The following is a 17,342-nucleotide window of genomic DNA, read 5'->3' as shown; positions in this document are numbered from 1 at the left end:
GGCTCTAAAATCCAATCAGCAAATCAATTAAGATCATGCCCATCTCTGCCAACAGCACTGCGCTGCCTGCTTCTGCCCTCCTCCTTATTCCAGTGATTTCTGGTGTGTCTCTGTCCCAAAGCCAAGGGAGCCAGTCAACCTGAGGTTCCTTTGCTTTATGCTCACACTGGACAACAGGAGAGGGTAGGGGCACTGTTCCGGTTGAATTAAGGATTAGTGATCACCAGAAGGAGCATTGCCCACCATTCTGCAACCCCCCGCCCCCCTTATTTATATCTGTCCCAGTCTAAGCTTGCCTTCACCACTGGGCTCAGTGGGGGCTGACCGGTAGGACTGGCTGTCACTTTCTTTCAGCGGAAAACACATAGGACCAGGCAAAGCAGATGGTTCCTAAAGGGACACATCCAAAGAATCTGCTAGCAAACTGTGGTGGTACCTTTCCAATAGACAGCAACTTACCGGAGAGGAAAATCAGGTCTCCCCCACGGCATCCGGCCACCACCCATGAAGCCTGAACATCGCCCACTTAGGAATTTCTAATCCTCAGCGAGGCAAAGGACAGCCCGTCTTTTAAGCCTCCCAGAGATAGCCATTCTCCCTGATAATGCTCCCATATCTGTCAGTAAAAGCTGTTATCTAGGTAAGACCCCCTTCAGGAAGGCTGACCGTGCTCCACACGTGGTCACTCAGTCCTAAGAGGAGCAGAGACAAATGCCTCGTACTTGCATAGCTAGGTGGACCTAGAGACAGCCGATAAGGCCTCAAATGGAATTAAAACCAAGGACCATTTTCATCATAAAACATTAATGAAGTGTTTTTTTTCAAACTCCAGATAAACCCACAAATAATCACGTGTGAAGCCCTAGCCTGACTGTATGAGTTTGAGCAAATCAATTCACACTTCCAGGCCTCAGTTGAGCCAGAAGATTTCTAAGATCCCTCCTAGCAGAATATTCTAGATTCCTTTGGGAATGGGTGGGTCTCTTCCAACATTCTGGCCAACCACATACATACTTAACCAAGCAGTTATTCAGCATAGATTAAAAGCAGAGACCGTTTCTATCACGCATGTAGCTTACCTTTTCAACTGCTGTGTGTTCTTCATTTGTAACGCTTGTTTTTCTTGATTCATTCTTCGACCTGCTCAGCCTCCTGGATACTTTTTCTCTGAGTAGAGTGGCATATCCAATGTGTTCATAAATGGGGTTTGTTGTCATTTTGGAAATGTATTCAGAAGCTTTTGTTTCTATGTACAGTGTTATCAAGCCATCTGTGACCAGATCGTGAATCGATTCAAACCTCTTCTCGCCCACAAAGTGTTTTCCATCATAGAAGAGCCTGTAGTTTAAAGTCTGGTTTCCAAACCTGCCCCCAAGAGAAGGAGAAATCACAATAGTGTTAGAAGTAAGAACATGGAAGAAAGGTAGCAGGACACTTTCTGAGTTCATATTGTATGCCAGGCACTGAACTAGGCACCTGGGACGATTTTACCCTCCCCCTATTTAATTATCATAGACAGTTTGAGATAGGTGGAATTATTATTCTTGTTTTATGGCTAAGAAAACTGAGATCTGAAGAGATTGGGCACCTGCTTGAGGTTACATCCCTGGATAGAGGCAGGGGTGGGATCAGGCAGTCCTACGGTGTCACTGGATCCTAGAAATCACTAAGGCTGGTGAGTCCTTATCATTCTCATTTGTAAAGGTGAGAGGGTAGAGCCTGGTTTACAAATATTTTACTTTTAAATTTCCTTGATGAAAACTACTCCTTCTACCTGCCAATTGCCTCTGCAGGGGAAGCTACCATCACTCACCCTGATGTCCCCTTATTATGACATCTTCGACCAACACCAGTAGAGTACCTCGTGCCTACCACAGAAAGGAGATGAGGGGAGCTGGGCGAAGCTCCCTTCTGTGGCTGCTGCCAACAGGTTCCCAGGGATCTAATCTATAAGGGCCTCCCCCTTTACACTGGCCGCACCCTCTTGGCCTTGGTCCTGTATCTCACAGCCTTTGCTTGGTACCCCAATGGGACAGCCCATGCCTGCTGCTGGAGGGCTGGGGGGATAGGAAAAGACTTTGCATACCGAGAGCACTTACTAACTTTTGAAGTACTTCCTTATAATGACATCATCTAAGATGTGTTCAAACCATTCCTGGGTGCAAATTGGGAAGCAGCCTTCTATAGCCACAGTGTTGAGGTGACACACAGAATATGCCATTGCAGGCTGGCATGGGAAGTGTTTCCATTAATATTATTCTTTCTATGGAGAAAGGTCTTTCTAATTCCAAAGAGTTCATACATGAACTGTCAGAAGACACTTTGATTCTGGGATTGGATGCTCTCCCCAAACTTTATGGGACTGCCATAAGGATCAAATGGCACCAAATATTTGATCAAGTTTAGGAAAGTGCAGAAAATGCAATGCTTTTCTGGCCCTGTGACTTCCAATCTTGGGATTTTGTGATAAAAGACTCATGAGGACTCTGCTCCAATGGCTTGCTGGCATGGAGTGCCACGACTGCTGTTGGGAGTCAACATGACCCTTGGGTCAATGTTAAACCTGGAGAGAACCCATGGACAAAGTCCACATCCGTCCAGGCACACATACGCAACGTGAGGTGAAGACTTTTGACAAGGGCTCCCAGGAGCTACGTGAGACGGAGGCATTGCTCCTCAGCTGGCTCAGTTTTAGGCAGAAGTGACTACAGGAGAACTAACTGTCCAGATAATTCTCCAGTTTACTCTATATGCATAAAAAGAGCCTCAGTGTCCATCCTACTGATAATATCAGTGGCCTAGGAAGTGTATAAGCCTCTAATATGCTAGTGGTACTCCGTAAACAAAGCAAAAATAAAAAATAAGTAGGGGAAGTGGGGAGGGACTGGATAATGGGTACAGAGTTTCTGGTTGGAATGACAAAAAAATCCTGCCAAGCCCCAGTGGAGATGGATGCATAGCATTGACAGTGTATTTAATGCCACTGAATTGCACACTTAAAAATGGCTAAGACGGTAAATTTTATGTTACGTATATTTTACAGCAATAAAAACATGTGAAAAAAAGTTAAGTAAGGCCACTTATAGAGCACTAGTAACAATGGATGGAATTGAGTTCACCTTAGAGCTAACGTGTAGCATCCTGGCTGGCGTTGGCTTTCTCTGAGAATGTAGGCACCCTCCACGCCTCCGAGAAGCTCATCTGCCTGCTCCCGGGAGATGATCCCATGAAACCTGAGGAGAGACAGACCATGTGTGTTCTCAGCACACCACAAAGTATGCACCACCAAGAGCTAGGCTAAAAAAGATGGCGGGGCCACCCAGAGCCGACTGTCCCCCACTGGGATGAAGAGGGGAGTAACTACCATATATCTTAAAGATGCAGTTGGAACCACTTCTCAGCAAGCACCCAAACATATGAGAAGTGTTCAGGTAGGCAAAAGAAAATGAAGAACACCCGGAGACCAGGCGGAGACCAAGTCCAGCTGGCCTTTTGCTCTTGTCTTTGGTCTCAAGTTGAAAGCTAAAGTCAAAACAAAAGGCCAGGCTATGGCTCCTTCTTCAACCATGGGGAATAACAAAAAAGCAATTACCAATTCAGCTCTCAGCTCAAACAGAGAAACTATGTATTGTCCAGATTGCTAATGAACACTATTGATTATCAACTTGCTTTCTTCAGGTGTGGGGTGTTGTTAATTTCAGAGGCTCATTCTCTGGAAACAATAGTCAGCTATAATCAACACTCTTCCATTCCTTTTAATGTTGAGAGCAATTGCTTAGGGATATGTTTGGAAAAAAATGTATCTATTGTTCTTTTTTAAAGATCACATTCATTATTTTTTTTCTGCAATTTAAAAAATAATACACAGGTATGTAGAAAACACAGCACTCAGCATATGTGGGAAGAACGCAGGCTTGGCCCATGACTGCTTCGCTCTGGAGGCATATGTCTGAGGCCTATGGAGTGGACAGTGATTCCTGGGCAACCTTCTCTGTTGTCTTGAAGCAAAGACAGCTCCTCCCCTACCGCCACTTGTGAGAGATTTGATCAATCCTTGTTTGGATTGGTGGGGAAGGTGGCGGAGCTGGGGTGGGGTGTGAGGCCACTGCTGTGGGACCCAAGGGTTCTGGGAGAGGGGACAACACCCTCTTCCCAGGATTACCTAAGCCTGAAGATCTTTGGGGGAAGAAGTTTTTCTGGACAAAGAATCCCTTCACCTTCCTGGAAAGGGGGCGAGAGGGTGGGAGTTGGCTAGACAAATTTTGGACTTCTCCTCCAGGAATGTGAAAATGAAGTGAGGACAAATGTAGTATGATAATAGCTCGGGGGAAAAACAGCTATTGCATATTTATTTCCTAATTCCCTTCTGTCCTTCTTAATAAGTAGACCTTATAGACTGAAGCTTTTGTCTTAGGGGAGAGAGGCCAGAAGAAGCTGCAGCTTTGAGTTCCAAAATCAATTCCCACAAGTCTAACGCCATGATAGGGTGAGAGAAGGAGGTTTTCTGCTTTCCAAATTTCGGTTTTAAATCTCAAGAGCCAAAACGTAGAGATCTTGGAGCAGCACTTTTCTGTAGTGAAGACAGATGTGGCAAACAAGCAACCTGTCTGCCCCCAAAAGAGATTGGGGTCCCCAGTTGTTGCAGGAGGGAGACTGGGAGGAAATGGGGCAGAGCTCAGACTCAGGACTGGAACCGATGGATCCCAGATGGATGTATGGGGATCCCGGAGCCAGAGCAGACCTGTTTGGGGCTTTGTCTGGGTGTGTAGCCACTGAGCCCCAGGAACCTGTGGGAATACCTCCTATGCAGTACGAGCTGGGCTGGACTGACGGCCTGGGCAGAGTGACCTGAGGGAGCCTCACAGGCACTTGGCTGGGGGACATGTGTGGGGAGAGGATGTATGTGAGTGTGTTTATGAGACAGAGAGAGATCTTGTGTATGTATGAGTCTGTGTGTATGAGAGAGACAGAGCATGTGTATGAGTGTGTGTGAGAGGGAGCATGTGTGTGAGAATGTGTGTGGATGAAAGAGAAATATGTGCTGTGTGTGTGTGCATGTGTATGAGTGTGTGAGAATGTGCGTATGAGTGTGTGTGTGTGTGTGTGTGTGTGCATGTGTGTGTGGTGACAGGGACATGGTAGGAGGCAGAAGGGGCACCAGGCATTGGAAAGTTTCCCACACCGGAGTCAGAGCTGGTGCCACGAGAGGTTTGCAGGAGGTGCTATCCAGGACACAAACTGATCGTGGGCCAAGGCAAGGGAGGGGATGACCATAGCAGGACAGAGGCACACACAGTGAAGGACACAGGGACATGAAGCCCTTGCCCCAGGTCACTGTTGCGGGGGACAGACACCCCAAAAAGGCAGGTACCCTGAAAACAGCCCAGCCTTAATTTCCTCGACACGGTATAGCTGATAGCCAGCAGCAGACATAAAGCGTCAAGAACCAAGTTGAACTCAATTGTTCAAAAGAAGAAAATTACAGTTCTGTGAATCTAGCTCGCGGCTCATCACCCCCTTTATGCATGGGTTTAAAAATATCCATGATATATATATCTTATGATCCCCTCTTTGTAGAAAGAAAGCATGCATTGAAAAACACTGGAAGGATTGAGAGGAAGGGGGAAGGTTAGCAATGATTTTTTCATGGTGAGCTGAGGATGTTCTCCGCCTTCTCTACCTATATATTTTCTAATTTTCCCCAATTAGCGGGTATTAATTTATTCACGTCTTAAGAAAAAAAGTAATATCGATGCACAGTGGGAAAATTAAAAAGTTAAAAGGCACATAAGAGGTAAAAATGTAAACATTAGAGTAAAAACTCTCTTCCTCTAAAGGTATCCATTGTCAACAGTTTCTTGTGAATCCTAGTACGAAAAAAAAATGCATTTATGTTTCCTGAAGAAAGCATTTATTCCTTTTCAAATGGAACAAAAAGCCTTTTATTTCTAAAAAAAGAAACACAGAATCTGAAGTTTTTAAGCTAATTTCCCTCTAATGCAAAACGGTCCTTTTCTGTAGTTAAGAAAATATTCCTTTGCTGTCCTCTCACTATGTAGTTTGTATGGACTGGGGGTTGGAAAATGATAACTAAAAGGTCATTCAACAAAATTTTGATGCAGCGAAGAAAATGCACAATAGAGTTCCTTTTGGAAATCACGTGCAAAAGTGTCCCATTTGGAAGGCTTTCCTTTCTCTTTTTCTTTATTAATTGTGTTCTCTGTGAGCAAAAATTCCAATGAGGACACTGAAGGAAAAAGCATCCTAACTAACGAGGTTAGAAGTTAGGGACTTGGGGATGGCCGAGAGCAGAGGCCGGCGCTCCCGGGCAGAATGTATTCCAGGGCCCTGGCTGAATTCCCAAGACTAGAAAGGAAAGTTCAGAAATGCAGCCATGGCCATTAGGAAGTCACTGCTGGGCTGGGACACAGGAGAGGGTCATTCATCACGAAGATGAGGCTCTGATGGGGAAGGGAATAGAGGAAGAAGGTTTGGGTTGGCTAGGAGAGCAGGGGACGTGGACTTGAAAGAGACTGTGGCTCATCAGCCCTCCAGGTTGGACATGGGAAGAAAGGGATGTGCACCTGACCCCCGTGTGTGTGTTGTTCTGCCCGTGTTTTGCAAGCTACGCCACCACAGCCTGACACTGAGAACGCTTTCTACAGCATGAATATTTGCTTTACGGTAGGTTTCTGAGAAAGTAAGACAAAATGAGAGTTGAAATTAAGCGGGAAATGGGAGGAAGTTACCATTACGGTATTGAGGCAATTTGGCTAATCTATCCAACTCAAGAGAAAACATTATTTTGGTTTTATGAGAGTGCAGGGAAAAGGGGTGGTTTCCTCTTACTGCATTTACTGAGTATGGAAAGTAAGGAACTCAGCCACGTGGGTTACAATCTTTGAAACTAAATGTTTATACAGCATCAAGGTAGAAAGTGAAATAAAATACTAACAGAGCCTCAGTCACGGAAAAGGCCACCTTATGTTTCAAATACTTGCCAGGGGGCTCAGTGGCTGCTTTACTGGAGAAAACTATAGCAGGAAGTACGTCCCCCCCACATTCATGGAAGCCAAGCACCTGAGTCTTAAAAAAAAAATTCAATACAAAGGGGTCTGATTGCATTTATCCTTATTATTAAACGCTTGCACAATAGACATTGGATGAAGACTATATATTAGAAGATTTTTAATATTTAATATTTAAATGACATAAAAATGACTACTTATTACATTATTAAAACAAAGAATAGCATGATACATACTCTCTTCCATAATATTTTGGTCTGTTCTCCACCTATATTTAAAAAAGAGAAAAATATTAATAATGCATTTGAATTAAAATCAGAGAGATAAAAACGCTATTCAAATGAACATAGCTAATCCTGGTAGTAATTTTATCACAGTTTTAATTCCCCAAATCTGAGATCCATGAAAACACAGAGTAAGCCAACACATGCCTCTATCTTGGATAGGATGATGTAGGATCATATTTCTCTAATCATTAGGCTCATTCTCCACCTAAACCCATCACCCAATAAAAGAATTTTCATATGAAACAAAGGAAAATATTAAGAAATTTATAAAGATATTATAAGACATCATCCTGAAAAATAAAATGAATAAAACTTAAGCACTGATTTCAGTCTTCTTCCAACTGTTACATTATGTATTTATAATAAAGATAAGAAATGCACCCAGATTTCAAGTTTCATTTGGTCTCTTTCCAGATAAAATCAATATCCCTATTTTTAAACAAATGGTGAATGATCTGAAATTCACTTGACACCAGAGGTACAAGATACAGAGGACAAGATTCATGACTTGACTAAAAATCATAAGCATCCCAGAAAATATTTTTCAACCACATTTTGAGCTTGGGGATTATCATGTTGGATTTTTATCACATATATATGATAATCTACTTTCATAAGAACTTTGTTTTGTGTTCATGGTGTTAGAATTGGTAAGAAATTAACATGAATTCTCATGCTCAGCTTTTGTTCTTCTATCTTAACTCCAGGGACACTGAAAATATAGTGGAGCCCCATTGAGTTATGGATTCTCATTGAGGGTTATGGCAGCAAGTTTATGTTTATTTACTAGAGTAGAATGGGGGTCTGGCAGCCATTTCGTTTATAGTCATTTCTGTCCACAGTTAAATGGGCAGTTCTCTCAGCAGGACTCACAGACACAGTCGTGGAATTTTAAGGTACTGGGCAGTTTCCTGGCTCCCTCCACCCTCCAAAGTATGCAGAAGATCTGAGAGGACGGTCAAGAGCCCTGGAGCAGAGGAAAAGGCTCAGAAAGGGGGAGTCAAGGAACATATTCACAGGCCTGCCTTGGACAAGCCTCGCTGGCATAAAAATCATCATCTAGACACATCTGAATATATGTTCACTCTTCTGTGCATTTTACACTTGAAAAGCACTGAACCAAGGGGGGCATTCATAACTCTTTATCTTCAAGGTTTGAAGTCTGCTCAGTGTCATTTACAAAGGAAGATCTAAATAGTATCATTACTAGAAGCACAAAGTGTGTAAAAGACACCTCGTTATCTGATGTGTATCTGATGTGTATCATCACTCTACATGCTGGTAAGCTTTTTAATAGGAATTGAGTATTTTGCCGTGTATATCATTCTCTTAGCTTTCAAAGTTCTTTCTTACTTTTATGATACTGTAGGTATATGTCTGCAACACCAACATGCCACAGAAGAAATTTAAACTAGAAAAGTCAGTGGAAGTAAATAATTAATGATGGGTAAGGTAGCTCTCCAATCTTTGAGAGTCAATAGTCCATTTCTTTGAAATGATTCCCTATATATAAAGACAACTTTATCTCTATCTTTTTGGCTGAGCCATAAAACACACTTGCAAATCTGGGTGAAGCTCCCAGCCCCATTCCCCACTTCTCTCCTCTTATCTCCCTGAAAGGGAAGAATAATTCATCCGACTTCCCAGATGGACAGCATGGAAGATAGAACCTACTACTAACTCCTGGTGTACAAGTAAGTAGTTAATGAACATTGAATTTGACTCCCAAGAAGATAACAGATTGCTTTCAGTTCATTAATCAATCATAAAAATATGTGGCGTGCTTACGACATTCAGGGCTCCGTCTTCCGCCCTGTCATCGTTAATGAAACAATAATCTCATAGGTGTGGAGAGGAGAGATCTGAGGAGCTCAGGAGTGTTCTGCATTTGGAGCAGGAGGAAACCAACTTGAGAAATCTAACACAGGCCCCCAAATAGAAAAGTCAGTATTTATGGTGCCTTGAGGGATACCAAGTAAGATTCTGTCTAGAGAACAGTTTAAGATGATATAGTTGTCCTTGTTAAAACGAGAGAGACAGGGGCTGGGATTAAAACAACCAAAAACAAACAAAAACCCATTCTTTTCCTAAACTTTTTTGCTCACAGGGCTCTAAACATAGTTTCTCTCTCCACACTTCACTGAGCTTTTAACGAGTCAGGAGCTTAAATTAAATTAAATGGCCCTAGAAAAATCCTAGAACATCCACATGTTTTCAAGGCGGCTAATATTGGATCCTCAGATCCAGACAAGCTGAGTGTCAGGGCTCCCAGAAATAAAGGACCTGACTAGATAGATTGGTAACCTCTTCACTGCGACCCAGCGATGCCCAGAGAAAGCCTGTGCCCAGGTATGGCTCTGTGTCAGCCACCAGCCGAATCAGGACCGACCTGTAAAATGTGGACTTACTAAAGAAGACATAGCACTGAATTTCAGTTTCCAATTGTACGAGATTCTCTTCAGTGAACAAGACAGGAGACAGTTGACAAAGAGAAAGGCAGCTCAGAAGCTCTTCTCACATTCTCACTGAAAATTATCTTTGTTAAAATAAATCAAGAACTTGATCAAAAAATAGAGGGCTAACTTTGGGAGTCACATGGATTCAGCAAGGGACAAAAACATAACAAATCCCAAACATGAAAGAAGGTTGGTTCTGGAGCATTCCTGCCACTGATTATCTCAGGGCAAGAGCTGGAGTTGGACAGCGCCTCACCTTGGTGAACCTGGTCACCATGGAGAAGACTAACAAACGGGATCTACAATGCTCGCTCTTGGGATTTAGTGCTCCAACTCTAAGAAATGGAAGAAGCCCATCATTTTAAGAAAACAAAACAAAAAAAACCCCCAATAACTTACAGATATATTGCTGAACCCTAAAATACTGGATCCTTAGATGATCTACCTGGTTCAGAAAGGAATGCCTCTCTTTATGGAAGAACACCGAGCAGATGATCAGTGAACAAACAAACACATGAAATGGGTCTTCCCGAAGCACAGGTGAATTTGGTAGATGTGGTGTAACCATGCAGATTCTTTTTAAAAATATAATTGAAGATTTTATTCTGCATAAGCATCATGTAAGGGAGAACAATCCCCTCCAAGGTAGGCAATACTTGCCACTGATGCCAGTGTTGATCATAACATTTTGGAATTCCTCTTTTGGAACTTTCTTAAGGCTTACCATGTTTTTTCTTGAACATCCTTACAGCTGTCTGTCTGTCTGTCTCTCTCTCTCTCTTTTAAGAATTTTTATTTATTTATTTTAGAGAGAGTGAGCGAGAGCAAGAGAGAGAACATGAGTGGGGATGGGGGGAAGAGCAGAGGCAGAAGGAAAAGCAGACTCCCCGCAGGGCCGGGAGCTCAATGCAGGGCTTGATCCTGGGTCCCTGGGATCATGACCTGAGCCGAAGGCAGCCGCCTAACCAACTGAGCCACCCAGGCGTCCCTACAGTTGTCTTTCTCAAAGTCTGGTCATTTAAAACAGAAACTTCAGGATACTTATTAAAGATTACAGATTAGGAATCTACTACTACTCCCTCCTTTAGACCAACTGAACCAGAATTACTGAGGGGGCTGCTGCGATGTGTTATTTGATAAAGTCCCTAGATAATATTTAAGTGTACACGAAAGTCTGAATCACCAGTATATGGAAATAATATATCTGTTTTTTGAGTTGAGAGTGGCTGTTATTTCAGCTAACAGAAAGAAGTTATTCAGAGCCAAATTCAGTAAAAAGGGAAGTGATCCAACTAGGAAATACATATGAGACAAAAATGAGGCATGATCCTTAGATAATAAAATCTGCACTATGTTCTGTTCTGAAGATATTTTACAAGAGACATTCCCAACACGCTCTGAGCAATGGGACCTCAGCAGAAATAAAACATGACTTCCCAAGATGATGGACTGGAAAGGGACCACACTCACATACTACACGTGTTAAAGTAAAATCTATTTTATGACTTTATAGTCACACCTCAAATACATTGCCAGTACTGTGACTACTGAAAATGGTTTTAGTCCCATCTTGTCCTGTTCACGCCCTCCACACACCGTGTTCCTACTTATCTACAGTCAATGCAAATGTTACAGCTTCCTGCTAAGGGTCTCATAGCCCACATTCATCCTATGCTACAATCAAACAGAGTTATTCACAGTTCCATAATTCGCTCTCTCCAATATGTCTCCTGTTTTCCATATGTTCTTATTTTAAGATCCTGAGCTTCCTTTTAGTAAAATAGGGGCAGATCGCGTGCAAGTTGGAAGGACAGGCTCTAGACTCAGGCTGTCTGGCTTTGATGCCAAATCTGTGTATCCATAAGCAAGTACTTATCTCTGTTCCTTGTTTTTCTCATCTTTAAAATGGGCATGATAGGGGCGCCTGCGTGGCTCAGTGGGTTAAGCCTCTGCCTTCAGCTCAGGTCATGATCTCAGGGTCCTGGGATCGAGCCCCACATCGGGCTCTCTGCTCAGCTGGGAGCCTGCTTCCTCTTCTCTCTCTGCCTGCCTCTCTGCCTACTTGTGATCTCTCTCTCTGTCATACAAATAAATAAAATCTTTAAAAATAAAATAAAATGGGCACGATAATAAAAGTGGTTCACCTACCTCATTAAATGAGTAAATACGTTACAAGCTACATGCTTGTAGCTGTGGCTGGGACACAGAGCAGTTCAATGATTAATAGCTATTTCTGGTATCCAGAAAGAGCCTCCCTGCACAGGAAGAAAAGTTAGGCCATTCTTTTTTTTTTTTTTAACTATTTATTTTTAAATTTTTAATTTAAGTAGAATTAACATACACGGTTACATTAGGCCCATTCTTTACTGTCCTCTCCCAGCTCTTTTTATATTTTAAATACATACTTGCCCATTTCTTTTCTACTTTATGAGTTTTTTAAAGCAGCAATTTTGGCCTGCATCATCACAACATTCCCAGGATTTTGCCTCTGGTCTGGCACAGAAAGAGTGTAGTTCTCTGAATTTGATCCACTCTTAAAAATGTGTCAAACAGCAAGAGCCTATATCCCATTATTTTAAATAGAAAAAAGTAATTTATTCAAAAGTACTGATTTCCCAAATATTACTTAAATGCCTTTCAATAACTATATAACAATCTGATAAGGATTTCTGCCTACTATAAAATATTTAAAGCCCAATTCCATAATTGTTTAACACTTAAGGGAGTAATTAACAGGTATATTGGTGTGTATCCACTGCTGAAGAGAATAGGAAGGAACCTCATTATCCTATACTGAGCAGGTACTATAAAAAAAAAAATATAAGACTATCTGGGTTAGACCCGCATTGGCAGTGCTCCCTGGTATCTGGCCTCAACAAATACCAAAGGGCTAATCCCTCGGGGAAAAAGTGGAGAGAATTATGGATATCATGTGCAATGTGCTTAAACACAAAACCAGGTCAATCAGGACAACAGAGATACTCGAGAAGTCCCTTTCCAACTCCTAGCTCCCTTCTCCTCATAGTGTGATCCTGGGACCAGCAGCACGGATCTCACCTTGGAGCTTGTTAGAAATGCAGCATCTCCATTTCGGAAGGGGAGTCATGCGCACAGGAAAGTCTGAGAAGCTGCCGTGCACATGAGAACTCATCGTAGCAGATGAGAACTTGTTAATCGCAGGTTTTTAGCCGGGAGAATGATTTTGGCTAAAACTTTCTGTTGAGTTATTGTAGCAGATATTCCGATAGCGAGTGTTTGGAGAGCAAAGGATGCCTGTGCTCATTACATGTTTGCAGAATGAGGCAAAGATTATGAAGGCAGAGGCCTGGTGTCAATTCAATTGCCATGTGACCCTGAGTAGGTTATTAAACTGCTTTGCATCTCATTTTCCTCAATTTCCAATAAAATCGGAGTTATAAAAATGTACTATTTTAATAAAGCTCAGGTGAGATAATGCATGTAAAGAACTGTAGGGCTGGGAACACTGTGGTAACAGGTTAGCATTTACGCAGTACCTACCCTGTGCCAAGCAACTGTCTTTATGCTTTCACATGTGTATCTCACTGAAGTCCCCCAACAACCCTATGAGGTAAGTGAGTGCTATTATTTTGTCGGCAGCTGCTAAATAACCAGCCTGAGGTCACGGAGCTAGTAAGGGGCTTCAGACCCAGCACAGACACCTTGAACGACCATGATTCCCATCTTCCTTGGAGAATATACCAACCAATGCTGATGCCTTTGTAGGCCGGCACACAATTCTCCACTTTGGTTAGATAGTGGATTATCTGAATTGTTCTTGACTGTACTCTGCCAGGATCGAACACTCTAAAATCTCTTTGGAAAGAACGGAGTTCTGTCAATGAGTTAACGAACGAGAATTTGTCATAAATTTACCTACATGTAGTGATACTTTGGGTCTCTTAACTGTTCCCCTGTAATTTAAAATTTTATGTATTTCCAGCTACCTGGTTTGTTTTCCAATTTATTCTCCTAATTTTAAGGAGTAATTCTCAGCATTTTGCAAAGCTTGAAAGAACAGTAGGGTGACAGCTGCATGGTGAGAGACAGGAAGCATAATCCTTAAATGAGTTTTCTTTATAGTCAGATTATCATTGCCTAGATAAACACAAGTTCTTTTATATTCAACACAAAGACATTTAAAGGATATTGTGAGTCCTCTGTAAACAAGGTTTCCAATTATTGAGAAAACAAAGCTTTTATAATCCCTCAGCAGCTGGTATATGTTAAGTTTTTACTTAATAGAAATAATTTTAGAACCCAATTTAGCAACCTCCTACACGGGGCAGTTAGACTGCTGAATTTTTTGAGATACAGATCAAGTTCAGAAGAAAAGGCTTTGATGGGAGGATTTATATTGGTGATATTGGCAATTTTATTCATAAAAAATAAATATGGATAATTCCCTTCTAATTAAAAATCAAAGTTCCCTATTGAAAAGGACAGAAAGAAAATGTGAGTACTGAGATTTATACTCTTGTAGTCAAAGTGCATAGTATAGAATGAAAATTGAGCAAACTTTAAAATCTCCTGTTTCTTTTCATCTAGAATCGAAGGCCTTCTTTCTCCTTATGGCATTACTTTAAGGCTTCTAGAATTCTGATGGGGCACTGGTGGGGCAAATTTTTTCCTGTCTTGATTTCAATGTATTATAAAAATATCTACTGGCCGGTCTTTCTGTAATAAACCTCCTTAAAAGGTTACCAATGGCTTTCCAAAGTTCTGTAAGTAGATCCAAGTCAAGCACTTTAATAACCTGGTGTAAATATTCTGCTAATTTATAGACGTACACAGTATATGAGATTAGGGGTGCTCGGGACCAGAGCAGTTCCCATCATTTGGTTTGTTTTCTGTCTCTTTTTTTTTCTTCAGATTTTTCCAGGAATTGTGATGTAAAAATCGGTGATAATATTAGAACAAATAAGAAGCAAAAGAACTTTCTTAGATGAGGGATTCTCAACTGGGAGGGTGGGTGATGTTTTTGTTCCCCAGCGGATATCTGGCAATGTCTGGAGATAGTTTTGATTGTCATGAGTGAAGAGTGCTACTGGCCCGTAGTGGGTAGAGTCCAGGGATGTTGGTAAAATCCTGCATGCACAGAATAGCCCTCACCCCCTTCTACAACAAAGAATTATCCTAGCCAGAACATTCATGGTGATGAGCCTGAGAAACCCTGTTTTAGACAAAAAGGAACTTTGAAACCTTGAGCATTCCCAAGAAAGGTTATTCAAAAAAATTTACTGGACCAAAATATAAACAAGCAATCAATACTTTAAAAACATAAAGTGAATTAAAAGGAAGATAAGAGGAGATATTTACTTATGAGAACACTGATCATTTATAACAGTAGTTTTTAAGAAAAGACTGATACTTCCAACTACTCAGAGAAATAGCTCAGGTAAATACCAAACTGAACAGACCAATATCTTAGTAAGATAAAGAAGGAAACTCCCCTTCCCCTTTGAAAAAATTGTAAACGACGTGAAATACAGAAAACATTAAGAAAAAAATTTATTTCTTGGGAGTAACCATCCATGCTACGCATACATGTGAACTAATGTTTAAATCCCTTACTGCTATGGGATTTCATGCCTCACAGCATGTTCCTTTGAAACTCTGCCCTGATCACTGGGTTGGAAACAAAACTCACACCACACATGGATCCCTCGGTCACAGAGGAACTCTGCCCCGGGGAGCTGAATGGCTGGCTGTCCAATGCCTCAGTGGTGTCCTGAAGTTTCATTATATAAGCAACCATACAAAATATTCATCATAAAAGACGAGGGTGAATTACCCAAAGTAGCTGTGTTTGGATTTGAAAAATAATGGCAGGGCAACAACAACCAGACACACACATTCAAATATCCCACCTCGCACATTAGCCCTTTGTCCCCAGCTCTGGCCTTGTTCAGGTTCAGACCTACTGACACTGACTTAGGGCTTGGGAGGATCAGAGGAGGAGCTTCAGTATGTGTGCTACAGTTGTCCCAAAAGGCAAGTCACACAATTGATAGTCCCTTTTTGCCGATGAAGAGAGAAAAGCCCATATGGCTGGATTACTTGAAGACCACCTAGTGTGGTATGGAGAGGAGATCCAAACCAACATAGATAGATGCTAAAGTCCATAGTCTTTTTTTTTTTTTTTTTTTTTTTTTAACACCGAAAGGAGGGGATTTGTCCAGGAGACAACAGAGGTGATGCACTCAGGAAAAACATTGATTCTGCTAAAATAAATAAGTAGGTTGACCCCCAAATTCTTAGACTCCTTAAAGTGCCCATTCTGGAGACCTGCATAAACTGACTGTTAGGAGCAGATCTTTTATCACATGTCATAGCCAACTGCCTTTACTCTTCATCCCTCTGAATGGTACCACCAGAGAACCAACTACCTAGTGCCCAAGCTCGAAACTGACATCCCAGATTCCTTCCTCTCTCCCAGTCCCATGTGTACTATATATACCACTAAATCCTGCCCATGGTATGGAATTCCTTACTCTTGAAATTTTCTCTTTATTTCCATGTCCATTGTGCTATCTATTCACCCGAACCACTGAAATAGTCTTCTTACAGGTTTTTCTGTCTATGCTTTTACCACCTCCAATCTGTCTTTCAGACTAAAGTCAGAAAATGCAAATCTCATCAAGTTCTCTGCTCAGAATTCTTCACTGGCTCCCCATTGCCAAGCAGTCAAACCTACACAACTCAGTGAGTACATCCCAAACCACCCTACTTAAAAGTGGTACCTCTTCACCTTGGCATACTCCTTCTCTTTTTTCTGTATCATTTTTCCCATGACACTTGTCTTCATCTGAGATACTATGTATTTTATGTATTTATGTATTTTACTTGCGTGTTTATTGCCAATCTTTCTCTTTCAAGTGGGAACTACACAAGGATAGAAACTTTTATGTTTTGCTTATTGCTATTATCCCCAGAGTCTAGGACAGAGCTGACACATGGTTGGTGCTCATTTGTTGAATGAATAAATGAATGGCAGACAGGATTTTCCTAGCATGGTCTAGCTTGTGTATCCAAAATATGTCCTGAGCAACACACACACTCTTCCCCTCCACATCCTTCTTCCCAATTCTTTATGTTCCTGCCACAGAGATCCTTCTAGTTTCTGAAACACATCCTGTTTGGTCATACATTCCGATCATTCTTTGGACAGGATATTTCCTCTGCTTGGAATTCTAATACTTGCTCTCCAACCCATCTATGCCTTAACCTGGCAAAATCTCACTGATCTTAAAAATAAGAGGGAAACTGTCTTTCTCATTTATTTATTTTTCAAGTATAATTAACATGCAGTGTTATATTAGTTACAGGTGTACAATATAATGATTCAGCAACTCTGTACACCATTCAGTGCTCATCACAATACATGTACTCTTGATCCCTTTCCTCTATTTCACCTATCCGCCACCCACCTCTCCTCTGGCAGCCACCAGTTTTCTATACTTAATAGTATTTGTTTGTTTGTTTGTTTTATTTATTAAATTCCACATATGAGTGAAATCATATGGTATCCGTCTCTCTGACTGACTTATTTC

The 17,342-nt window shown here is 41.6% G+C and overlaps 1 protein-coding gene across 2 annotated transcripts in view; it reads right to left on the bottom strand.

The window, feature by feature from the left end:
• CHN2 (chimerin 2) overlaps positions 1–17,342 on the bottom strand; it is a 284,844-nt gene that overhangs the window by 96,562 nt on the left and 170,940 nt on the right. For both annotated transcript variants that reach the window (XM_080818303.1, XM_080818304.1), the window contains 3 exons: positions 7,265–7,296; positions 3,120–3,233; positions 1,080–1,365 (listed from right to left, as the gene is read on the bottom strand). In XM_080818303.1, coding sequence (XP_080674429.1) covers positions 1,080–1,365; positions 3,120–3,233; positions 7,265–7,296 — 432 coding nt within the window. The remainder of the gene's footprint in view (positions 1–1,079; positions 1,366–3,119; positions 3,234–7,264; positions 7,297–17,342) is intronic.

Source organism: Martes martes (assembly GCF_963455335.1).
Source record: "Martes martes genome assembly, chromosome: 11".
Taxonomy (NCBI): domain Eukaryota; kingdom Metazoa; phylum Chordata; class Mammalia; order Carnivora; family Mustelidae; genus Martes; species Martes martes.
Note: the sequence above shows the minus strand (reverse complement) of the source record. Positions and strands in the feature narration are given on the sequence as shown.